The 25,519-nt window shown below is 45.6% G+C and overlaps 1 protein-coding gene across 2 annotated transcripts; it reads right to left on the bottom strand.

The window, feature by feature from the left end:
* Window positions 1-1,318: 1,318 nt before the first annotated feature.
* Window positions 1,319-24,532, bottom strand: CARHSP1 (calcium regulated heat stable protein 1). 2 transcript variants are annotated; one of them, XM_035130961.2, is made up of 4 exons: window positions 24,441-24,532; window positions 11,707-11,873; window positions 5,676-5,798; window positions 1,319-2,985 (listed from the first exon to the last, which is right to left on the bottom strand). In XM_035130961.2, the coding sequence occupies exons 2-4, from the start codon at window positions 11,862-11,864 to the stop codon at window positions 2,823-2,825; spliced, it is 444 nt and encodes a 147-aa protein (XP_034986852.1). In that variant the 5' UTR covers window positions 11,865-11,873; window positions 24,441-24,532; the 3' UTR covers window positions 1,319-2,822. The 2 variants fall into 2 exon arrangements, with proteins under 2 accessions (XP_034986852.1, XP_034986851.1); XM_035130960.3 differs by having other exon boundaries at window positions 24,445-24,532.
* Window positions 24,533-25,519: the final 987 nt, after the last annotated feature.

Below are 25,519 nucleotides of genomic sequence, written 5' to 3'. Positions count from 1 at the left end.
AGGTGGTATGACAGTCATCCTGAAATATCTGAAGGGCTGTCACATGGAAGATGGAACAAGCTTGTTTTCTCCAGAGGGTAGGGATTCAAACTACTGTACAAGAAAGGAGATTCCGACTAAACATTAGGATCTTAGTTGACCACATAATTATTTTCTGCTTGTTGCAGCAGTTGCAATTTGTGCTGTATGATTTTTAATTATATTTTTATTGCTTTTTTATTCCTTAGATATTGTATTTTATTGTGTTACAGTTTGAATGATGTGGCATTCAAACTGTAAGACAATAAAATACAATCTAGGAAGCAATTAAAATCAATAAGAATTATTTAACGCAGTGAACCTTCCCTCTTCAACCATGAGCCTACAGACACACAAGACTACCTAAATCAGGCACCCCCAAACTTCGGCCCTCCAGATGTTTTGGACTACAATTCCCATCATCCCTGACCACTGGTCCTGTTAGCTAGGGATCATGGGAGTTGTAGGCCAAAACATCTGGAGGGCCGCAGTTTGGGGATGCCTGACCTAAATGAAGCTCATGGACAACATCTGGGAACCCCTGATGTAAAAGAGGATAAAGTCAGGTTACAGCTGAGATGGTACTGTGATCCTAAGCACATCTTTAGCCAGATCCTATAGCTCTTTACCCATGAAGCTGATGCTGCCTTACTTGGAAGCAAGCTTTGGTGCCGTGAAGTGGAAATTACGAAAGTGGCAATTAAAATTTCATCTTGCACAAACTCAGTCTGGGCCAAGCCACTTTTCCTCCTCCTCAGCCCAGACTCGCTCAACTAATGCATAATGTTAGTAACCTGCAGTCCCCTTGCAAGGCCGCATGAATGTAAAATAACTTGCCAGACATTTAAAACGCAATGTAAATGATTCATAGGAGCGGCGACGTCGACATCAGTGCGACAGAGGTTCTAATGAAACCGCTAAAGTTGCAGGCAGCGTGGCCTTGTCACAAGCAGATCTGTTTACCTGATCCCGTTGAAAACATAAGAGGCCAGTTCTATATCTAGCATGGCAAGAAAAACAAAAAACAGTCACAACGATAACAACTCCTGCGGTATCTCAATGTCCGGGGTTGCAGCGAATGAGAAGAGGATTTAATTTCCTCTTTCATGTCTGTCTGGCTTGGCAGTCTTGTGTCCCTCTCTGGTGTTAGCAGATAATAAGAAGAGGAGATTGAGCAATTCTGGTCTCTTGACAGTCCCTGCTTTAGAGGCAGTGTGTTGTAGTGGCTAGAATATTGGACTAGAGGCCAGAACGAATCGGATGATTACAGATGCCTTTCACACAATTCCAGAAGAGGAGATTCACTCCAAGCTTTTTATTTATTTCCCCAAAGATTTCCAGCTGTTAGGGAGTTTGAGAAGGGAACACAACACACACATGTACTGTTCAGAACATTTTCTACTAGGGGAAAAAAACCAACTAGATGGCATTGAAATAAAAATGAAATATGGTTTAGCTACAAACCTAGTTGGAGGCAGGAATTAGCTAGCTGTGCATTAAACACACACACATCACTAACTAAAAATAATATACTTTGCCAGCTGAAGAAATGCCCCAGAAGGGTTCAAACCAGTTCACGTGACATACAGGGGCTTGTTTCCCTCATACTAAGCCATGGTTTACTAAAACTGTTGTTTACCTGATCATCTGGACCCTGTTCAGTGGATTACCTATGGCTTCTTTACTGCCAACAAACCACAAGCTGAAGCCATGGTTTGTCACTGACTTACAACCTTTGGTTTGTTTTAACTGTGGCTTGGTGTCACAAAGAAAGCCAGCACCGTCCCCAAAGCAAGGTTTGGTTAGTCAAACAAACACTTGCCAAGCTACCAGAAAAGACCAGCTGGAAAAACAAACCACATTTTAGAGAAACAAACAATGGGTTTGTTTTACTATCCGTGGGACAAATCTGTAGTTTGTTAAGCAAACCATGGTTTGGTGTGAGTTGTGCAAATGGGGCCAAGGAGGACATAAAAATCAAGAGCTGGTTTTTTAAAAGAAAAAACCCTGAAAGCTCTCATCAACCCAAATTACGAGCTAACCACAGCAGACACTACTCTCGCATCTCAAATGTTTTATGTATGAAATGTTGAGGCAGGCTGTGCTTTTCTGCCAGGGGCCGGGGCATTGGCTTCTGTAGAAATCTCAGCACAAAATCAAAAGAAGGGAAAGGTGTTTCCTGCTGGGGCTTCGCCCAGGTGCTCCATTGAGGTTCCTTGGACCTAGAAACCCAGAGGGCACACCAAGAGAATCCCTATGTTTCTAGGAAAGTGGCTCCCACCAGCAAATGACTTCTACAATGACAGGCAAATTTCACAGTGCTGTTGCTCATTATACTGGTGAGACCCTGTGGTGTCAAGCAGAAAAGGTCTCCATGGGGTGATCTACCCAGGCAACGCTGGTATCCCTTGCCTTGCCATGCAGAGTCCCCACCAAAACAGAAAATTTACAGGCTCCAAGCCATGCTCCCCTTCACCTGGAGAGATGGCACCTGCGCCATTTTGTTATATTTTGGTTACGTATTTCTAAGGCCTTTGTGTATCTACACGTGCTGGTAAAAAGAAAAAAGAAAAAGCAAAGCCGTAACTAAATCCCGTCTTCCTGGTCAACTTAAGTGTTGTGCCGTTTGCGTTTTTTTAATTTTTTTGTATAAAAGCGGGGGCGTTACTCTGGCCACCTTTGGGCCCCCATTACAATGGTGTTTCCACCTCACTCAATACGCAGAAAACTCGTCTGTCAAGTCTCAAGTCAGTATCAGTTGTTGAACAATACCCAAAGTCCAGCATTTCCTCCGTCGGGGCGGCCTAGGAGTTGATCAGGTTTCCTGACCATGTCTCGTGCTTTATGCCCGGAGCAAGGTGAGTGATGACGACCTCCACGGCCTGGAGCTTCTCGTTCTTCGGAGGGATGGTGCACACCTTGTAGGTGACTTCATCCCCGGTCACCGGGACGTATTCTCCTTCAATGCTTTCAGAAGGCAGGGGGAGAAGATACAAAACAAAATAATTGAACCAAATGGTGATTCTCTAAGAAGCAAGGGGGCAGCAAGGGGGCTCTGGAGGCGTCAATGCCTACCAGACTATGACTGGATCAAGGCCATCCATTTGGTTTACTTTGTTCAACTGAATTGTTTCAATTGGATTTTGAATAAATGTGAAATCGGTCGTTACTGTTTCGAATTTTACTGTGTTGTTACCTTCCTTAGTGGGTCATGCAAACTGCCATTTGCTTTATAGGGTAGGGTAGGGTAAGGGATGCAGGTGGCACTGTGGGTTAAACCACAGAGCCTAGGGCTTGCCGATCAGAAGGTCGGCGGTTCAAATCCCTGTGACGGGGTGAGCTCCCGTTGCTCGGTCCCAACTCCTGCCAACCTAGCAGCTCGAAAGCACATCAAAGTGCAAGTAGATAAATAGGTACTGCTACAGCGGGAAGGTAAACAGTGTTTCTGTGTGCTGCTCTGGTTCGCCAGAAGTGGCTTAGTCATGCTGGCCACATGACCTGGAAGCTGTACGGTGGCTCCTTCGGCAAGTAAAGCGAGATGAGCGCCTCAACCCCAGAGTCAGACACGACTAGACCTAATGGTCAGGGGTCCCTTTACCTTAAGGGGCACTGAGGGTGCGTTTATGGAACCAAGGGAGCGGTAGCCCCAAAAAGTTTGGACACCACTGGGCTAAATGAACCATTCATCCCATCACAGGACTTCGTCATCCCAACTTGGTCAAGCCCAAAAGCCACAAACTCAAAAAAGGGAATGTAGAACCTACAACAATGTTTTTATTCATTCATTCCCAAAGTGGTTGATATTTACTCACTCACCCCTGGGGATGGAAAATAAGTGTATGAATTGTGTTTCTTAGGATCCACCCTATTTCTGTGGTTGTAACCTGTTCAAAACTGTTTTATCACTGGGTTTTAATTGTTGTAACCCACACTGGGACCTTAGGGTGAAAGGTGGGTACATCATAATCATAATAATGCAACAACAACAACAACGGGGAAATTTGAGCCTCAGAAATAAAGATCATGGGCATGTACAGAATACACCTTTCTTGCCAATGAAGAACTTATGTATCTAATGACTCCACAATACAACAGTGACTGGTGATTCATAAATGTTGATATTTCATGACTTTGCTTCATTTACATGACTAAGAAGTTGTGGTGCGGTTGATGGCAATGTTATATATCTCATCCAGGGGGTCAATGAACTCAGAAGCCTGGGAGAGCCAATGCTAAGCCTATCCTTTGTGTTCAGCAAACCACAGATTAGCCACGAGTTGTCCAACAATCAAGCAGACCAAGGCTTGCATCTCCACAGCTTGCTTGGGTTTCCAGCTGCTCTTGGCCTCTGGCCTTTGTGGCTTAGCTACCAAGCCTGGGGCGGCTGTACAAACCACAGTTAAGAAAGGGGGCCAGATATGCACGTAATGCTGAGTCGTAAGTAAGAGACAAATGAAGCTTGGCAAGCCAGTGACAAACCATGGCTTCAGCTTCATTCTAGGGCACAGGTGGGGACTCTTTCCATCTCGTCCTCCCCAGGCCATCACCCATACCTGCCAAGTCCCGGACTGCAGAATCTGGGACCGGCAGCCGCGTGACACCGGAAGTTGCATAGACGCAACTTTCGGTGTCGCTCTGCCCATCTATGGGCACCAAAAATGGCCGCCGCTGACACCGGAAGTCGCGTCTACGCACTTCCGGACATGCGTAGAGGCGACTTTCGAAGCCGGCGCCGGCCATTTTCGGTGCCCATAGATGGGCAAATCAGGGGGGGCAATGGCCGCCAGCAGGAGAATATAAGGGAGAATAACGGGAGACAAAGAGATAACGGGGGACCGCCAAGAAACGGTATGAAAAAACGGGGGTTTCCCGGGGGAAACGGGGTACTTGGCAGCTATGCCATCACACACCCCCACCAGCTTTGCTCTGCACCACAAGCATTATTGCCTTGCTGCTGGGACTTATCCTTGAATTCTGATCATGCATTTTGCTTGCCTTGGGTGGAGTGGGGTGTGTAAGAGCGTGCAGAAAACAACTGGCTTTGCAAAGGTAAAATTTACATTCCTTGCTCCACCAGCTTTGCCTCTGGCCCTGGCCCACTGCTCAGTGCTGGATTTACGTATAAGCTAAACAAGCTATAGCTTAGGGCCCCACTCTCTTGGGGGCCCCAAAAGAATTTAAAGGGGAAAAAAACCTGAACGTACATTTCCAAAATATAAGATAAAAAACAAATAAAAGAAAATCTACATACAGCAATAGTGTTTTGTGTTGTATAGGCTCTTATGATTTAGGTCATGGGCCCCACCTGCTCCCAAAAATATCACTGGTTTGCTCATTTCTATATATATAGGGTGCCTACATTCTGCATGGACTGGTTGCATGGCAACATGCGCAAATGGCTTTAGATACCCATTAGGTCCATAAATTACCATATAGCATATATTCAACACAAAAAACAGTGACAATTTGTTGTTGATAAAGGACAGCTGGACATATAAAGGGCCCCATTACCTTCAGTAGCTTAGGGCCTCGTCAAACCTAAATCTGGTCCCAGCACTGTTGGCATGTGATCCCCAGAAGGTTGCCCTGATGGGAATAATGCAGCCCCCCTCAGGATGAAAAAATGAAGGGCAAGTTCATTCCCCCGCCCCACTTACTCAGAAATGTGCACAAAGATGTCTGGACTGCCATCGACAGGTGTGATGAAGCCATGGCCCTTGGAGCGGCAGAAACACTTACACACCCCCTTGTAGGTAGGCCCTTCAGCGGCTCTTGTCGTCCTGTGAAGAACGAAAGCAAGTTCAGAAAACCATTCTCCACCTCTTCTTACATTAGGGCACGGAAGTCAGCTTCTTGGGAATTAATGTGGCTGCTTTTAAAAGTCAAGTTTCTTGCCCATATGGGGGAAAGCGCACGGGCAAAATGCCTGCTGAAAACTGAGAAACCTGGAGAAGCCTGAATAAGAGTTCAAGTGATGCCACAGGGTGCTTCAGTGTCCTATGGAACTACTCACCACCCACTTACAACTAGCAGAAGAAAAATGAACTGTGGCAGAGCACACGGTTCACATGTGGAAGGCCACAGGTATGATGATCCCGGCATCTTCAGGTAGGGCTCAGAGGGACACCTACCGAAAACCCCGGATTGCCTCTGGCAATACTCAGCTGGATGGACTAATGGTCAAACAGGGCAGCTTCCCTGCATCCCTACATTCCTAACAAACCTCAATTCAAACAGATTGAGGTTGAATCCTGACAAGACAGAAGTACTGTTTTTGGCGGGACAGGGGGCGGGCGGGTGTTGGGGACTCCCTGGTCCTAAATGGGGTAACTGTGTCCCTGAAGGACCAGGTGCGCAGCCTGGGAGTCATTTTGGACTCACAGCTGTCCATGGAGGCGCAGGTCAATTCTGTGTCCAGGGCAGCTGTCTATCAGCTCCATCTGGTACGCAGGCTGAGACCCTACCTTCCTGCAGACTGTCACGCCAGAGTGGTGCATGCTCTAGTTATCTCCCGCTTGGATTACTGCAACGCGCTCTACGTGGGGCTACCTTTGAAGGTGACCTGGAAACTGCAATTAATCCAGAATACGGCAGCTAGACTGGTGACTGGGAGCGGCCGCAGAGACCACATAACACCGGTCCTAAGAGACCTACATTGGCTCCCAGTATGTTTCAGAGCACAAGTGTGGCTGTTGACCTTTAAAGCCCTAAACGGCCTCGGTCCTATATACGTGAAGGAGCGTCTCTACCCCCACTGTTCAGCCCGGACACTGAAATCCAGCGCCGAGGGCCTTCTGGCGGTTCCCTCACTGCAAGAAGCAAAGCTACAGGGAACCAGGCAGAGGGCCTTCTCGGTAGTGGCACCCGCCCTGTGGAACGCCCTTCCATCGGAGGTCAAGGAGATAAACAAGTACCTGACATTTAGAAAACACCTTGTTTAGGGAAGTTTTTAATCTGTGATATTTTAATGTATTTTGGTATTTGTTGGAAGCCGCCCAGAGTGGCGGGGGAAACCCAGCCAGATGGGCGGGGTATAAATAAATAAATAAATAAATAAATAAATAAATAAATAATAATAATAATAATAATAATAATAAACCATGCAAAATGAGGAGAAATCAGGCAAATGTATGCAGCTAGCAGAATTCAGATTGTCAAGAGAGAACTGGGTACGATGCTGTAGAATGTAGTGTTCTTTTTAGGAAAACAGGGTGAAATTCAACACCGTGCTATTACAAATATTCCACCTGTTTGCCAGATTCCCCCCTCCTGTGTGCTGTTCTGTGGGTTCTCCCAATCCCCCCCGCAAGCCAATTCCAGTGGGTGGGGAGCCCTGCCGTGCACAGATGCCTTCATGCAGGGCTTCTAAGTGAATCTCACCCATAGAGATGCATCCAACTACATTATACTCAGAGCAGACCTGCTGAACTTGATGGACTTTCATTAGTCATGCCCATCTATTTAAGAGGGTCTACTCAAGAGTTGGATTAGCAGCAAATGCAACCCACGGGGAACTGCTTTACACTGTGCCAGACCAAGGGCCAATCTAGCGTCCAGTCATCAACAATGACTGACAGCAGCTCTCCTGGGATTGAGGCAAGAGGCTCTTCCGAGCCTTACCTGGAGACACTGAGGACTGAACTGTCTGAAACAGCTGCTGCCAGTCAGTGTAAACAATGCTGAGCTAGATGGACCAATGATCTGATTTAATATAAGGCAGCTTCCTACATCTGTAGGAAGGAATCAGAATCTGGAAATAAGTGTCAGAATCATCCAAGGGCAAAGCAGAGCTCGCAATTGGCCTTGAAGACATGCCCTTCTAAGATCATCAGAACATCATCAGAGCCTCCTGGATCAGGCCAATGGCCCACCTAGTCCAGCTTCTGTTCTCACAGTGGCCAACCACGTGCCTCTTCTGGGAAACCTACAAGCAGGACCAGAGTTCAACAGCACTCTCCCCACTTGCGGTTTTCATAAACATAGCCATCACAGCAACCAGCCATTGATAGCCTCATCTTCCTCCATGATTTTGCCTAATCCACCCAAGTTGGTGGCCACCACTGCCTCCCTGCAGCAGCGAGTTCCATAGTTTGTCATGCGTGAAGAAGTTTTATCTGTCCTGAATCTTCCAACATTCAGCTTCCCTGCATGTTCCCCCCTCAGGTTCTAGTAGGAGAGAGAAAAAGGGTTCTCTATCTATCTGTTTCCTCCACACCAGGCATAATTCTATAATATTCCGTCACGCCGCATCTTACTCGCCTTTTCCCTAAACTAAAAATTCCCAAACTCTGCATCCGTTCTTCGCCAGGGCGCCTCTCCATCCCCTGGACCCATTTGGTCTCCTTTTTTTTCCTGAATCTTTCCCAGGATCCGCAATATCCTTCTGCCGCCACCTGCCTCCTTCCTCACCTTGACGAGCTGGACCTAAGGCCTTCTGCCGCCATGGAGAAGCCCGTCTGCCTTGAGTGAGAGAGGGCACAACTTTCTACAGAGCATGGTAGGCTGTTCTGCTCCCATGCCCTCTCGCTTCCCCGCCCGCCCGCCAGCCACCTCCCTCCTCTCAACACAAACTTCTGAGCTTCTGGCCTGGGTGCGATTGTGACATAGCCAGCCATCCCAGAGTCATTTGCACTTCCCCGCTTGTCATAATGTCATTCAGCTGCAAGCTGAGCAAACCTTCAGAGCCCCAGGGGATTCGGTCAATGACACACCCAAGTTACCAAGCCCTCCAGCTGCAGAGGCTGAGAGATTACACTCTGCTGCTCAAGTCAGTATTTTGAAGGATGGCGGGTAGGGTAGGGGGTTGCATATCAGGGATTTGTCTCAGCAAGACCAACTCTCGGTGGAAATCTACAGTGACCTCACAAACATCTATGGCCAGAGCAATTGCTTCCTGGGTGGGCTGTATGGAGGTGATCACAGAAGGAAGCAGGCAGGGCGAGGCTTGCAGAGGTGAGTGACCAGAGTCGTCGTCTTCTTTGGTGATCACTCGTAGCTGAGTAAGATTGTCCTCCATAAACACAGTTTCAACAGTGACTGCAGAGGCCAATTCTGGATCCACACGTCCTTCCACAGTAGGAACATAGGTTTCCAGGTGGGAGTTGATCATGGTGAGGGTTTGCCAAACACGCCTTCCTCTTATTACATTTCTCCCTTTCATCCTGAGTTCGGGTGTCTTCAAAGTCCATGACACCTTTGGAAAAAGCTGTTCTCCAATTGGAGCGCTCGCAGGCCAGTGTTTCCCAGTTGCCGGTGTTTATACTGTACTACTTTGTTTCATTTTGACCAGAGAAAACACCAGTGATGCAGGAATGCCTTTTGTTTGTTATTAATTTATAATTAAAAAATATTTGTATACTGCTATATCATAAAAATGTATATCAAAGCCATTTACGGCAATAAACACATAAAACCATATAGTAGAAGCATTAAAGGTTAAAAACAAGTTAAAAGCAAAAAAGGTTAAAATGTCCATTGTGGTACCAGCAATTCAGAGTCAGGTAAGAAGCAAATTATCCCAAAGCAGCTGTAAAATGGATCCCAACACTAGATTACAGTTGTTATCACTATTATTTCATCTATCTACCTAACAAAATTTATATACCATGTTATGGTAGCAAAACCTCTAAGGGGTTTAACAAGAAGTATTAAAATTAACAATAAAAAGCAGATGAAAACAATGAAAAACTGTTTTAGAAGATTGAAATTAACAGTAAAGGAGATTAAAACACAGCAACATCAGTATGTCTGGTTAGGCTTGCCTAAACAAAAATGTTTTAAATGAGCACCGAAAGAATACAGTGAAGGTGGCTGCCTGGTGTCAACAGGCAGGGAGTTCCAAAGTGTAGGGGTCCTGCAGTAAAAGATTGGTTCCTTGCCACTGTGGAATGGGCAGTATGTGACACTGCCAGTTCTGCAGATGGACGTGGAAGAGTGGGCACACATGGGACAAGGTGATCTCACTGCCCCAAGCTGTTAAGGGCTTTATATACCAACAGTGACTTCTTGAACTTGGCCAGGATAACACGGGTGCAGATCTCTGAGCAGACACAGTCTCCCCGCTGCCAGCAACTGTTCTGCAGCGTCTGCAGTTTCTGGGTCAAGAACAACAGAGGTCTCACGCAGAATGTATTGCACTAGTCCAGTCCTGAAGTCACAAGGCCTGGACTACTGTGGACAAGTTCTCCCAGTGCAGGAACTGTCAGAATTGCTGTATACCCGGCGCAACTGGTAAAAAGGTGCTTCATTATTGCTATGGCAAGAGGGAGAGTGCAGTGCAGAGTTTGTTGGATATGTGCGTTGGGCTACATTTAGGGTGTCCGTGTGTTCTACTTTACAGAGGACAGCCCTCTATTGGAAGAAGTCCATCTGCCTCCTTTTGGGTCCTTATTTTGGATTTGATGGGAAGTTGCCCATCAGCAGTTCTAGCTCCTCATTGCACGGTAGGCTGAGCCACAGAGGCCATTGCATTATTCCCACTGCAGTGAGATGCAGTGCTCTTATTCTAGGGGGGAAAGCTGCAGGAACGCTGCCCAGTCCCTCCTGCTTCTGCGCCAGAGGAAAGGGGGGGGCCTGTTCTGTGAATGGGCAGAGCTAATGCACAGGGAAGAAACACCCCCTATGCATCAGCTCTGCAAGCTGCCCTGTCTCTTCTGCTTGCTTGAGTAAGCCAGAGAGCTTGCAGAGCTGAAGCAGGGGAGGCGTCTTCCTGCACATCATCAGCTGTTAGCCCAGAGCCTCATTAAAGCTCCACTGCCCCTCTGTCTCTCCAGTGCCCATAAAAGATGTCCTCTTTGCACTCCAGGGAGTCTTCTCGTGAGCCAGAGGCATGGTGTGGGGAGCGTTCCAGCTGGGAAAAAAAGCCCTGGTGAGATGTACAGTGGAACCTTGGTTCTCAAACTTAATTCATTCCGGGAGTCTGTTTGACTCCCGAAACGTTCGAAAACCAAGGCGCAGCTTCCGATTGGCTGCAGGAGCTTCCTGCACTCAAGCGGAAGCTGCGTCGGACTTCTGAAAAACGTTCAAAAACCAGAGCACTTACTTCTGGGTTTTCAGCGCTTAGTCAGCTAAGCTGTTCGAGAACCAAGATTCTGCTGCATTGCAATTCTACTTAAATTATAGCTGTTATTTCCATATTTGCATTTATACAGTGCCAGATTTACATATAAGCTGAAGAAGCTATAGCTTAGGGCCCCACTCTCATGGCCCCCCAAAAATTTAAAGGATAAAAAAACACTGGATGTACATTTCCAAAATGTAAGATAAAAAACAAATAAAATAAAACCTACATACAGCAACAGTGTTTTGTGTTGTGTAGGCTCCTATTTGTTATGGGCAAATGGCTTTGGATACCTATTAGGTCCACAAATTACCACATAACATATATTCAACACAAAAAAACAGCGACAATTTGTTCTTGACAAAGGACAGCTGGACATATAAAGGGCCCCATTACCTTTAGTAGCTTAGGCCCTCATCAAAGGTAAATCCAGCCCTGCATTTATACATAGACAAGCATGCAAACTTTATGCAATTATGTGTCCTTCTCACCCCACCCTGATTATTTTTTCATGGTGATGCCTTAGGCCCATTTCAAAATAGAGATGATGCTGAGAGGCAGAGAAAAGTGGAGGGCAGGGGGTATCCTATGCCCCGAACCCCATCCCACCTGCTTCCCTTGATACTCACGCTGAAAATGTGCGCGTCCTCCGCGTCGGAAGCGGACTTGGGATGAAGTAACCTCTCATCGGAGACGGAGAACGCTCCCTCATCCGCCGCCCTTCTGGGAGTCGGAGGCTGCCTGGAGACGGAGGCTGCTCATGAGCGGAAGCAGATTCTGAAGACATTTCAGAGACCTAAACAGGAGAGGAGGTCTTGTTTTAGAGGCAGGAGTTTAGTTGATCAATCTTCCCATTAATTTAGTTTTGGCTCATGCAAGCTAAATGTCAGCCGCTCTCTCTCAGATATCCATTTCAACAATGCTCTGAAGTGGTGTCCATTAAGGCTGGACGATACAGTGGTACCTTGGTTTTTGAAGTCTCAGAAGTCGAACGTTTCGGCTTTCGAACGCCAAAATCTGGGAGTAACTGTTTCAGTTTTCGAATGCTTTTCAGAAGCCGAACATGCCACGCGGCTTCCGTATTGAGTTTTCTGTAAGTAAATGCTTTGGTTTTCTTTAAGTAAATGCTTTGGTTTTCAAGCATTTCGGAAGTTGAGCGGTCTTACGTTCAAAAACCGAGGTACCACTGTATCTGGTTTTTAACACTGTGATGTATTACCAGCTAAACATTGTGATATACCGATATATCACAATGTCTGAAATAAGGATGGAGCTATGTAGAGGCATTGGCTGGTTTCACTGTTTTTCCCACATTGTGATTTTTGCATAGCATACACACAAACACACACACACACCATGTTTCGCAATATATTGCCAGGTCAAAAATTATGAAACTAATATCACAATATGGACTTCAAACTGCTTTTGGACGATATATCAATATATTGTCCACCCCTAGTGCCCATCTTTTTTACCTTACTGCAGGCTGAGGACTTTTAGCTAATCGTGCTTTGCAATCTTTTGTTGTATTTTAATCTGGTATTAAATGCCAACATGTGTCTGACCAAACTGCGGAGGCAGTGGAAGACAGGAGTGCCTGGCGTGCTCTGGTCCATGGGGTCACGAAGAGTCGGACACGACTAAACGACTAAACAACAACAACATTATAGGCTTCTTTAAAAACAAACTTATAAATCACTTTGAGACCAAAAAGAATTTTTTGGTAGTAGTTGTTGTTTAGTCGTTTAGTCGTGTCCAACTCTTCGTGACCCCATGGACCAGAGCACGCCAGGCACTCCTGTCTTGCACTGCCTCCCGCAGTTTGGTCAAACTCATGTTGGTAGCTTCGAGAACACTGTCCAACCATCTTGTCCTCTGTCGTCCCCTTCTCCTTGTGCCCTCAATCTTTCCCAACATCAGGGTCTTTTCCAAGGAGTCTTCTCTTCTCATGAGGTGGCCAAAGTATTGGAGCCTCAGCTTCACGATCTGTTCTTCCAGTAAGCACTCAGGGCTGACTGTTTTAATATCCTAAATTATAATAATAATAAATATCCTAAATTATAATAATAATAAATATCCTAAATTATAATAATAATAAATAATGATAGAACTGACAACATGTTACTAAGACTCTTGCTCAGGAAAATACCCTAAAACACAACAGGAAACCAATTCAACACAGAGAGGTCAGACCCAGCATCAATGAAGCTCCCACATAGATGATCGCATGAATTATGCAGATGACATCTCATGTCAATGTGACAATTTTCCACCCCTTGTAACAATAGTGAAAGAACAAAAATTTATGGCTTATTAGTAGGAGAGCATCCGGGAACAGAGTCTCTCTCTCTCTCTCTCTCTCTCTCTCTCTCTCTCTCTCTCCTCATCTTCTGTTTAATTGCTCTGGGTATGAAGAGGTTATAACTTTTTAAAAACGAAACAAAATGAAGTCAAGATCCCATGAGGAATAATATGCATTCATTCCAACCCACCATCAAATTCCAGAGAGTATCATCATCACGCTGCTGGAAACAAGGAATTCAAATTTTGGGAAAACTAGTCTCCCCCTATGGCCCAGAAAACAATTATCTCCCGCAAAAGCAAATTCAAGTAGGTTTTGAGGTTTGTTTTTAGAGCAAATGTTAATTTATGTTAAGTTATATTTTCTTGCAGGAATATTATGATCTGAAGGAATTTTATCTGAAGCAGGGTTTTTTCATTGATTATTGTTAATCATTGTCAAATGGTTAAATACGTAAATAATGTTCAAAATCGCAAGGGCCATAAATTTAAAAAGACCAAACGCTGAGTATTTGACATTTTATATGGCTTTAAGATTCCAAAGGTCCAAACTCAGTGGGAAGTTGGCGTAAGGCAGTTAAAAAGGGGCAGAGCAACTGGCACAAATTAAGCAATACTGTCTCTGTGAACACACCATACGTTTAAAGCACATTCCCTACCTCCCTGCCTAAACAATCCTGGGAACTGTAGTCTTCCCCTCACAGAGCTGCAATTCCCAGTACCCTTAACAAACTAGAGTGTGCCTGCTTTAAATGTATGGCATGGGAAGAGGCTTTTTTGAAGAAACGTTATCCCAAACAGCTGCTGGCGGTGAGAGCTCTCGATAGAACCTGCAATATCAGGGCCACTATACCAGATGTCAGGGACAAACAACAGGGGAAAGAGAAAGAATATCCATTCCATGCTGTGCTCATAAATTTCCAGAGCCATCTAGGCAAGCAGTTTGCCCGATCCACTGGAAAAGTTTCACGGTGATTCACTTGATACACAAACTGAAGCAATTATGAAGGTGGGAGCAGAGTAGTGAATTTATTCAAGAGGGGTAAAATGTATATACTTCCGTATTTATTTATTTTTTAGCGTTAGCCAGGTTGGCCTTCCTGAAGCCCCCATGCTCAGTAGCAGTATAGCTCTGTGAATTCCACACACCAGCAGTCATCCTGCCCCTGAACAATTTCCATTCCAGCAGGTCAAGGACTACTATTTAACCCAGGCATCAACAAACTGCGGCTCTCCAGATGTTTTGGCCTACAACTCCCATGATCCCTAGCTAACAGGACCAGTGGTCAGGGATGATGGGAATTGTAGTCCAAAACATCTGGAGGGCTGAAGTTTGGGGATGCCTGATTTAACCTGTCAGACTCTCTACCTGAGTTTGCATTCTACCTCTGCCCTCCCAGTCCCTTTTTTCTTTTATGTGTGTGGCTTTTCACCCAGAAACCCACAGGCAGGAACTGTCCTGTATATAAGCTGCTCTGGGAGCCCTTTTGGATGAAGAGCCAGCTACAAACGTTCCAAATAAATAAGGATGGCTGGCTGGGCAAGCAGGGACGATCTTCTATTTATGCAAAACAATAACCAAATTCCAGCCACCCCAGAGCAAAACATGAACATGAATGAGCTAAAGCGCAGCCTGCAGCGTCCAGCACACGACATCCGTCTGATTCTTGCCACAGCGCTTCTGGATTTCTACAAACCATGCGGTGCAGAAAAAGGGGAAACACAACAGCCATAGTTTTACTCTTTCGCCTCCATAGCTGTCGCCCTTCAGTTTACACATCAAGGCAAACACAACAGAGGCATCGTGCTGACTCACTTACGGTAATTGCCAGCGCTTATCCAATTCCCTTGCTCTCTGCCCTGCTTGCTCAGAACACAAAACGCAAGCAACAGTACAGCGGAAATGAAGCCTTTGTCTCCCTCCCAGCCAGATCCCCTGAGGCCAGACCAAGAAAACAGATTGCTGTCATTTGTCACAGGACGGTCACAGGGAGAGGAATAATACACAGCAAACTGTTGCAACATCAGAGGAGAAGAATACTGTGACATGCAGCAAACTGTTGCAACGTAGGAAACAGATCAGCCTTCTCAACTGGGTACCCTTCAGATGTTTCAGACTGTATAGCAGTGGCTGCCCGAAAGATCTGGAGTGCAACAGGTTGGTGAAAGGTGCTATATAGCATCTACGACTAAAAAATCAAGTGCTGCAACACACAAAGCCACGGCTTAAGCGCTTTACAGTTGCAAATTCCAATTCTGCTAACTGAGGCATGCTGTAATCTCATGACTTTAGCAGCAGTCTAACAACAAATCTGACTATTTTTTAAAAAAATGAAAAGCAAGCCTTCCTCTGCTTAATGCTTTCAAAGGCCAGAGATGGGCGCAACCCTACTTCCTTCCTCCCTCTTGCCAAATCTACATACGACAGCTGGATGAAGAATATCTCAATGTGCCAGGATGGACCTATTTCAGGCTGAAGCTAGGAAATAACATTATTTAACACTCCCCTTTGTGAAACCGACAGGCATCTCTTCAATGAGAAAATTAGCACATCAGGAAGAATGCTTCCAGCCCTCCTTGGCGAGCAAACTTTCTCCTTGCAGGGGTTATTTTTTATGTAGAAGGAGTCTTCCAAATGGTATCTCCCACCCATGCAGTCTGAAGCAGTACAGTCCACTCTACCAGCCCAGGACTCTACCATCTCATTGTGCTGCTTGCATAGTGCTGGTCTTGATCTGGCTAATTAACGTGCCATATTAACAATGCAAATCCTTGCACGTGCCTACTTAGAAGTCAGCCCCACTGAAAACAATGATAAATTGCACCCAGGTAATTCTAACCCTATCTACTCAGAAGGGAAGCCCTCCTGAATTCAATGAGGCTTACTCCCAGGTAAGCGGGGTTAGGATCATAGCAGAAGTAGTCTTTTTCTATCCCTTTTCATCTCCCCTTGCAAATTGATTCAGGACTCACATTATCACCCCATCTGACAAGATTGGAGAGAAATATCTGTGGAGTTTGGGCCGGGTGGCAAAACCACACCCCTGACTCTTGCTCAAATTGAGATGGAAGAGGAAGGGGCGTGCCAGGAAACATTGGTTACAGGGACCATATTCATAGATCAACATGTGCACAGGCTCAAAACAGGTAGATGTGCTTTAAAACAGAAGAGAAGACACGAAACAAAAATTATATGCGTGCACAAGGGATAGGCAAAAAACATTAAAAAGCAATCTCCACTGGCTTAGTCTACAACTCCAGATGTGAGAAAGGTGCAATCCCAGCCAGGAGCATGTCAAGAACATCTGAAGGCGAGTGATGCCATCAGCGATATGCTAAAATCAGCGATAAACCAGATTAAAACACGTGCTGACAACACATGTCTATATGTTCTGTGCAGGCTTGTCTAAACAAAAGACTTGTGTTGGCATGTGTTTCGATCTGGGTTTTAGCTTACCAATGTTTTCAATTATGTTTTGAAAAACATTCCGCATGAGTGTTTTTTAACTGTTTTTATTTATTTCATTGTTTTGTTCTTTTCTGTAAACCACTTTGAGGTTCATTGGCTTTTTTTACAATCAAGTAGTATATTAATTTGCTAACATAAATGGCATGCATGAACAGAAAGGTCTAGTGCTGGAGCAAAAGACCACAAAGATGGTGTCAGGTGAAAATGCCTGCAAAAGCTGCTCTGTAATTGCTGGGGGCCACCACTAAGAAGCCCCTGTACACAAAACACACTTGTTACCCACCCTACTTTATTTGACAGGGGGCACCCAGAGCAGGACCTCCTAAAGCGGTTTGGAACACAAGAAGCTGCCTTTATACCAAGTATGAGAAAGATTATCCACCCATCTCTCTGGCTGTTGACACAGCCTATTTACATTCCAGCATATATTTTACAACCATAAGTTCTAGAAACTTGATTGTCTCTCTATACTGTTTCTGTAATAAAAACTGTAGCTGCAGTGTGGGGCTTGGTGGGCAAGAAAAGCAGCCCCTGGTATCATTTTTTTAAAAAATGAAAGCCGTGATTCCCAGGAAACTGAGTCCTGCCTTCACTAGCTGGCTTTTCATGACATGAACAGAGGACTGACTGCAATTCATGGCCCAGAAGTTCTGTGAGGGGGGGAAATGGACCCCACTGGCCCCCGCTTGCATTATCTGGTGTGTCAGCAACAACCTTGCCTTGGTAAAAAAGAGATGCTTTTCTAGACCTTGAGACAGGAACACAAAGCAGGAGAAAGGGCAAAATGTATTATTATAGCATTGCACGGTCTTGTAATCTTGATTGAAAACAGAACATCCTCAACTTGGGCGATCTCCGGATGTTGACGCACTCCAAGTCCCATCATGCTTTTAGGTTTAGAGCAAGAGGAAACACGACAGAGGAGAAAATGGACACAGAAAAGTTGCTTCTCCCTGTGGCGTAACACGAGAACTCAGGCGCATCGGATGAAGCAGAATGCTAGAGATTTAGGTCAGGCAAAAGGAAGTCCTTCATTATGCAGCACATAAGTTTACCTATGGGATTTCACTCCCACAAGGGGCAGTGATGGCTACTAACTTGGGTGTCTTTCCTAGAAAATTAGGCAAATTCCTGATCAAGGAGGCTATCAATGGCTACTAGCCCAAAGGGCTATGTTCTTCTGCCTCTCTTCTCAGTGCCTCTAAATACTGGCTGCTGCTGTCCATGGATACAGAGTTTGTGTGCTCAGGAAAATGCCTGAATGTGGCTATCCTGACACAGGACAAGCGATCCAATGGAAGAACATACAAGAAGAGCCTTGCAGGTTCAGGTCAAAGGCTCATCCAGCCCAGCCCCCTGGTCTCATGGCCTTACGTGGCTCTTCTGAGAGACCCGCAAGCACAACAGCACAGTCTCAGCAGAACATAGGCACTGATGCACATATCTGGCTACATAAATCTGTCCAATGCTCTTTTAAAGACATCCAAGTTGGTGGACATCACTGCTTCCTGTGGCAGGGAGTTCCACTGCTTATGTACCACGTGAATAATTACTTTCTTTTAGCTGTCCTGAATCTTCCAACCTTTGCCTCCGCCAGTAGCAAAACGTTTCCGGCCGGCTCTGCCATTTAGCTACGTGTGTGGGCCTGAGGCACGTTGCATCTGCTCCTCATATATCCAACACCATTTCACCCGTGAGCATAGATATAGCTGCCTCGTACTGAATCAGGCCTTTGGTCCAGTCCAAGCTGTAACAGGAAGGAAGGGCCATCCAGATGCCTGGGGGAAACCCTCAGGAAGAGTATTCCCCCGCCTCTCCCGAAACTGGCTTCCAGCAACTGCTATCCAGAGGCATCTTGCTTTCCCAAAAGTGGAGAAAGAACACAGCCATCATGGCTAGAAGCCGTTGATAGCCTTCTCCTCCATGAATTTGTCCCTTTTTTAAAAAAGCTATGCAAGTTGGTGGTCATCCTGTGGCCTCCTGTGGAAGGGAGTTCCACAGTTTAACTATGCGCTTGTCCTTTCTTTTTTTAGGAAAAATTTTTTGATTGAAATTCCAGGCCCCTACAATAATCAAAATTACAGTAATCAAAATTAACACAAATTGGTCAAGAATACAGCAGCAAAATCTTTTCAACCCCCCACCACCCTGCCCTCCACCCACCCTTTAGTGTTTCCAGCCATTCTTATCTTGCGTCTTAGTATTTTGAGTTCAAGTATATACCTAACTTTTTAATAGGCAAATTAATTTTCATTATTGTGAGCCTTCATGGTTCTTTTGAGAGGTCAGCATTCTCCACCATAGTTGCTATATAATTTTTTTCCAATCTTAGTCTTTCCCCTCTTCATTTATTCCTTTAATTTCTGCTGCTTTTAGTGCCAAATTTTAATAAGAGATCATTTTTATTTGCCTTTCTTTTATCTGTCCTGAATCTTGAAACCTTCTGCTGGCATGGTGTGTTGCAGGCATAGTGTATGTTCCAGCCACTAAGCTTTGAGGCCTTGGGAAATATTGCTTCCCACTCTTAAGTCCCTGGGGGTGGAGATAACTTTATTACAATACCAATAATAACAAGACTTTCAGCACGGATGCCGATGATTCAACAGCAATTCATCAAACAAGCTGTCACGAGATTTTTCCACCTAGCAATTAAGACACATTTCATTGTGTTGTCAAAAAAGCAGCCCACGCTCAACGCACCTTGCAACCCGAAGGTTCCTCAGCCACTTTTTAAAAAGCCAAAACCGCTCATCTTCACCGTCAACATTGCACGTGTGGCCCATCAATTAATCCAGCCCCTTTTCCTACACCAATGTTAATATACTGACTTAGCTTTATTCTTGCATTGGGAGAAAGTCTTGACACAGATATCCACCGTCTGGTCACATCGAGGCTTGACTCCTGCAGTTGGGTCGGGGGTGTACATTGAAGACTTGAAGACTATTCAGAAGACTATTCAGAAGTCTTAATCAGGTTCAGGACATGGCATCCAGATTACCATATTTCCCAGGACTTGCCAAGCTCAACTGTATTTTGCAAACGTTTTAAAGACCACCACTGCATTCTAGTAACCTTTCAGGAGCAAGGATGTATGAAAAGCCAGCTGCATTGGCAGTCAGTCAATGGCTGATTTGGTGGAGGGGCTTCTTTGTGGTGGCACCCTGGTTGCAAAGACTTCAGTGCCGTTAGCTTTCATGTCTCAGAGAAGGCTGGTTTACTTTCTCTAGCTAATGCGGAGATGGGAAAGCCTGGACCCAGGAGCCAAACACAGCCCCCCAGGCCTCTCTGCTGGGCCCTCCCTGCCTGTCTCTCCAGGCACCACAGCCCACTACTCATTCTCTCTCTCCCCCCCCCCCTTGAGTGTCCTTGCCTGGCTGGAAAGTGTCCTTGAATACTGACTGTGCCTCTTTGCTACCCTCGAAAGAAGACTGGGAAGGGATTGCAAGTGTGTGAATAAACCATCCTGCAGTACAAAACTACCGTCAGGAAGAACTTCCTGACAGTAAGAGCTGTTCGGCAGTGGAATTTGCTACCAAGAAGTGTGGTGGAGTCTCCTTCTTTGGAGGTCTTTAAGCAGAGGCTTGACAGGCATATGTCAAGAATGCTTTGATAGTGTTTCCTGCTTGGCAGGGGATTGGACTGGATGGCTCTTGTGGTCTCTTCCAACTCTATGATTCTATCATTTTCATTCACTGCTGAACCCATTTTTACCTCTGGCCCTCAGGCTGAAACCCTTGAGTGTATGTTGCTGTATTCTGCATTTCCGATCGCAGAATGCTATTTCACTGCTTTTATGACCTTTCACTGCATATTTAAATTGACGTCTTACTCCCTAGCTTCAACGTCTTACTTCCCTAGCTTTAAAAAAAATAATAATGGAAAGATCACTTGGAAGAAATGGATCTTAGCCAGATCTTATTTTGGACTGCTTTTTTCCTTATATAGAATTATTTATTTTTAACAAGCCTAACATTCTGAAGAGTTTTGTACCATTGCCATATAAGTTGCCTGCTGTCGTTTTCCATTCTACAGTCGTGCCTTGGATCCAGAAGGCCTTGTGAGTCGAACGTTTTGGGCTCCTGAATGCCACAAACCCAGAAGTGAGTGTTCTGGTTTGCAAACATTCTTTGGAACCTGAACATACAACGGGGCTTCTGCGGCTTCCGATTGGGTGCAGGAGCTTCCTGCAGCCAATCGGAAGCTGCGCCTTGGTTTCCAAACATTTTGGAAGTTGAATGGACTTCCGGAACAGATTCCATTCGACTTCCGAGGTACCACTGCATTGTGCTTTCATGAGACAAATCCTTCCCCTGCTTGAGGTATCTCCCAAAGGAGACCTGTAAATAAGTCCTTAATGAAGGCCACAATCCTAACCCCCTACTAACCTGGGATTAAGCCCCACTGATTTCAATAGGATTTACTTCTGAGTAGACATGCTTAGGCATCTGCTGAAACTAACTCCAGTACTGATGTAAATCAGGGAGGGGGAAATCTTTTTCAGTTCAAGCACCACATTCCCCACCAAGGTAACTTCACAAGGGCTGCATGTTAGTGGGGGGGAGGGCAGAGGCAAAAGTCGGTGGATCACTGAATAAATATGGTGCAATAAACTGGTTTGTACCCATGCACACACAGAGAGCTCTCTCTATCTTCCATACAAGCAAATAAGAGGCAAGATAAGAAAGCGTTCAGGTACACCTTCCAGCCAGGGAAAAAGACTCAAGGAGAGTGCAAAGCAGGGCCTGTAGGAGCAGACCCTCCCAGTTTCTCTATTTTCCAGGGACGTCCCTGATTTAGAGAAGCCATCCGGGTTTCTGATTTGATCCTGGAATGTTCCACTTTTCCTTAGGACGTCCCTATTTTTGTCAGAGAAATGTTGGAGGGTAAATCTGACCAAAAGCCATCTGAAGGCAATCCTGTATAGGGAAGTTTGTTTAATGTTTTATTATGTTTTTATATACCGTATGTTGGAAGCCTCCCAGGGTGGCTGGGGCAACCCAGTAAATAGTAAAACTATTATTATGGAATGGGATGTCCCTATTTTCATCGGAGAAATGTTGGAGGGTGTGTAGGAGTGTGTGGCCTGGTGAAGGTTCTGAGGGCCAGAAAGAGAGTTCTAGAGGGCCACGTTTGACACCTGCCCCGGTCTCATCTCCTCACCCCTGGCATAAATGATTAGTATTTTTTGTTGGTCTAAACTACACATCTTGAAACTTCTTGAAACTACACATCATAAGGCTACATAACAGTGTACACACTGGGCTGTAATCTGCCTAGGCCTACCTCACAGGGTTGTTGCAACGATAAAATGGATGCAGAAGAAATGAATAGCCCACCCACTCCCTGAGGACACTGCACATAAATGCAATAAAGTGTAAAATAAACCTCCAGTTCAAATTTCACATCAGTCACAAACTCACTGGCCCTGAGCATGCTTTATTTCTCTCTCTCATCACACTCTGCATATACAGGACTGGTCCATATTACAGGGCTGGTGCCCAAATTGCCAAGCTAATGTGGGTGAAGCCGTTCTGAAAACTTGAAATCCACAACTTTAAATGTGAATGGTTGTAAGACTTTTTGACCAAGGAGATCAGAGTTCAAATTCACCCTCAATTATTGCAGCTGAACTATGGTGCAACCTAACCTGCTCCATGTTATTGTTATTGTTATTGTTAGAATGAAATGTGGGTGGGGACACATGGAAGCTCCTTGGGAGGAAGGATGGGATGCGAGGAGAAGAAACAACTATCTTTTGAATGCACTCAAGAGATGCAGGCTGCCACCTTCTGGGTTAAGTTTCCTGCAGCCAGAAACTCAACAGGCGCAGTCCCCTTACTTGAAGGAATGGTGAACCGTAGAATTCCTGCCTGCTAGGCTGCTATGGAAAGGCAAAGCCCCACAAAAGAAAAGAAAATGTAAGTAGCAGTTCTCTTGGGAGTAGGGCTGGGAGGAAATAGCAGACTTGCCTCTTCTTCCTTGGACTTGCACAATCAGGCTGGCCAATTGTTTCTGGAACCCCAGACCGGATGCCAAGCTCCTTCCTGGAAAACTGTGGCCTCCTCACCTTATGTTTTGCCCATTGCAAGCCAGGTTCTCTCACACTCCCCACAACTGAAGTGGCAAAGAGGTTACACACGAACACAAAATACTACACTTAAAAAAATGCAACGTACCAGCTTTGTGTTATTGCTCCCCTGCCAATCAAACATGTTTTCCCCTGAATCCAAATACCAAATACCTTTAATGCTGCAATCCTAACCATGTTTTCTCGGAAGCAGGCCCTGTGGAAGTCAGTGGGCCTTACTCTCCAGTAAGCGGCATTAGGAATTTTGCAGATTCAGCAATCCTAAACTGTATTTACAAAAGATCAGGCCTCATCCAACACAGCAAGACTTATCTCTCTGTAAACATGCATGGAGTTGTCCCATGATTATGGAATAAAAACTCCCATTTTAACAGAGAAGCAGCAATCTTAAACCCCACTTACTTGGGAGCAATTCCCATTGAGTTCAATGGGGCTCATTTCTGAGTAGACAGTTAGGGCAGCACTGCTATTCTAAGTGAACATGTTTTACCACATCAGCTTTAGGATGTCCCTTAAAAAAAAGCCTTTCATTCCCTCCTCCCCTTGAAGGTGGGGGTGGGGCCCTTTAATTTTCAGAAAGGAGACCACACCTTGAATTTTTTTAATGTGCCACAAGGTTGCTTTGATTAAAAAGACACTTTTTTATATCTTCCAAACTTGCCCCACAAACAAAGGGACCATCTCCCCACCTGTTTATCAACTCTTCCAGGGATAAATTAAGTTTGGGAAGTCCTGCTGCACCTCTTCATACACGCCCCCCCCCCAAATCCATGAAAGCCTTTACCCTTTGTCTGCGGACACCCCATAAAAATGTGGGGAGGGAGGAACGCAACTCCTAAGTAACTTCACACACGCACACAAGTAAATCCCCAAGTTTCAGCGTCTGGTATCATTTTCCATTGGTGATTGCTTCTCTTACCTTACCGGGGGGGGGGGGCTGCAGGATTTTCCCCGGGGTGTTGGGGGGGGCGGGGCAGGAAAGAGGACTAAAGCACCGAGGCCACTTTACCTCCCCAAAACAAGAATAGCGCTTTTACACATTTCGCCCCATATTGCAGGTTCTACAAATGCTAGAAACTTGCACTTTTCAAACAAATGGAAGCTGGGGATCTGGAGATTATATTCGGGGGCGCAGTTGGGGGTCTCTGCCCCCATCTTGCCCCCCCTGCAGAAGCCCAGTGCGGTTGCCTCCTCCTTTTTCTCTTTGTTGCAAACTTCAATAGATCCACCCTTACTTTCAATTCGTCCCCATGTTTTCAATCCCCACGGCTTGCAAGTTTCACTCCATCCTCCAAGCGCCCCAGCTGAGGCTACGATCCCGACCCCGGGCAAGCTTTGCCTGGAGTAAAGCCCCGTTTAAAAGAGCGGGGCTTACTTTCGAGTAGACCCGCGCGCTACTTCCTCTCTTTTTTTAAAGTTGCACCACGCATCCATCGACTTTGCAGCCTCCCTTCCGCGCAAAAAATAAAATAACAAAAATAACATTTTTTTTAAAAAAACCTCACCTACCGTATCTCCCCCTGCGAAGAGGTTCCGGGGCTCGCCAGAAACTGCTGCCACCTTTGCTTGCTTGCTGCTGTTCAGTGCGCGCGCCTCTGCGCTTCCCCGGGCCCCAATCGGGAGGTGGAGCGGCTTCGGGAAGGCCAGCCCCCGGCTAGGGAGGCCCCTCGGGGCGGGGACTCCGGCGCCGCTGCAGGAGGTGCGTTGCTGCGCAGCTGGCTGGCTGCATGGTCCAAGCGCGGAGGCTTCTAGGGATCCCGGGGCTTTGCCCCAAGAGTACAGGTCTCTGCCCCGAGGGAGCTTGCAATCTGGAAAACGAGGAACGAAGATAGGATGGTTTGCCCAAGGCTTGGGTGGAGATTGGTGGTTTGTTGGCTTACAGGGAGTTAAAAATCATAGAATTGCCGAATTGGAAGGGAACTAAAGAGTCATCTAGTCCAGCCCCCTACAATACAGCTGGAGAGCCGGACATAGGGTTGCCATGGGTCCTCTTTTTCCAGGACACGTCCTCTTTTTCAGGGGTTGTTGTTGTTGTCATTTAATGCAGTAAGAATATTGAATGTAACAAATAAAAATTAATAAAAAGACAATACAGAGGGGAGGGGGAAAGTAAGAAATAACTGAGAGTGCAGTGTTGCATACAATTATCACAGACGAAAAAGGTGAGTCAAATTAGTTTTCCATAAAGCTTGTCCACGCCACATATTTACCTGTGGAGCAGGAGGTTTAGTGGATGAGTTCATAGGAGAAAAACTTATACCATAGGCATATAAAAAAGTGGTCTATTTTTTATTTTTGAAGGGGGTTTGAGTGTCTGTATTTCAATCTCTGAAACCGAAATGCAAGTATTTTTTTTAAGTTTTAAGTGATTAGTGCTATAGAAATTAATCAGTCAATCAACCTTGAGTTCCCTTGGAGATTTTGTTTATTGCTAGGGCTTGTGGCTGATGCAAATAAAGATTCTATCTATCCCTTGGAGGGAAAATGCAATAAGCAAATAATAAACTTGCCATTGATGCAAAACAGGCCCCCACCAAAGCCTCTCTCTTACCTGCGTTGCACAGTGGCGCCTGCAAAGCAGTAG

This window comes from Zootoca vivipara, chromosome 13 (genome assembly GCF_965207765.1).
Source record: "Zootoca vivipara chromosome 13, rZooViv2.hap1.1, whole genome shotgun sequence".
NCBI lineage: Eukaryota > Metazoa > Chordata > Lepidosauria > Squamata > Lacertidae > Zootoca > Zootoca vivipara.
The sequence above is the reverse complement of the archived record's forward strand: the minus strand, read 5'-3'. Positions and strand labels throughout refer to the sequence as shown.

Bases quoted from the DNA above. Each gene is read 5' to 3' on its own strand.
- CARHSP1 (XM_035130961.2), bottom strand. From the start codon at position 11,864: ATGTCTTCAGAATCTGCTTCCGCTCATGAGCAGCCTCCGTCTCCAGGC. The intron at 5,799-11,706 runs GTGAGTATCAAG...CGTTCTTCACAG, and splicing joins AGGACGCGCACATTTTCAGC to GACGACAAGAGCCGCTGAAG. The intron at 2,986-5,675 runs GTAAGTGGGGCG...GCCTTCTGAAAG, and splicing joins ATCTTTGTGCACATTTCTGA to CATTGAAGGAGAATACGTCC.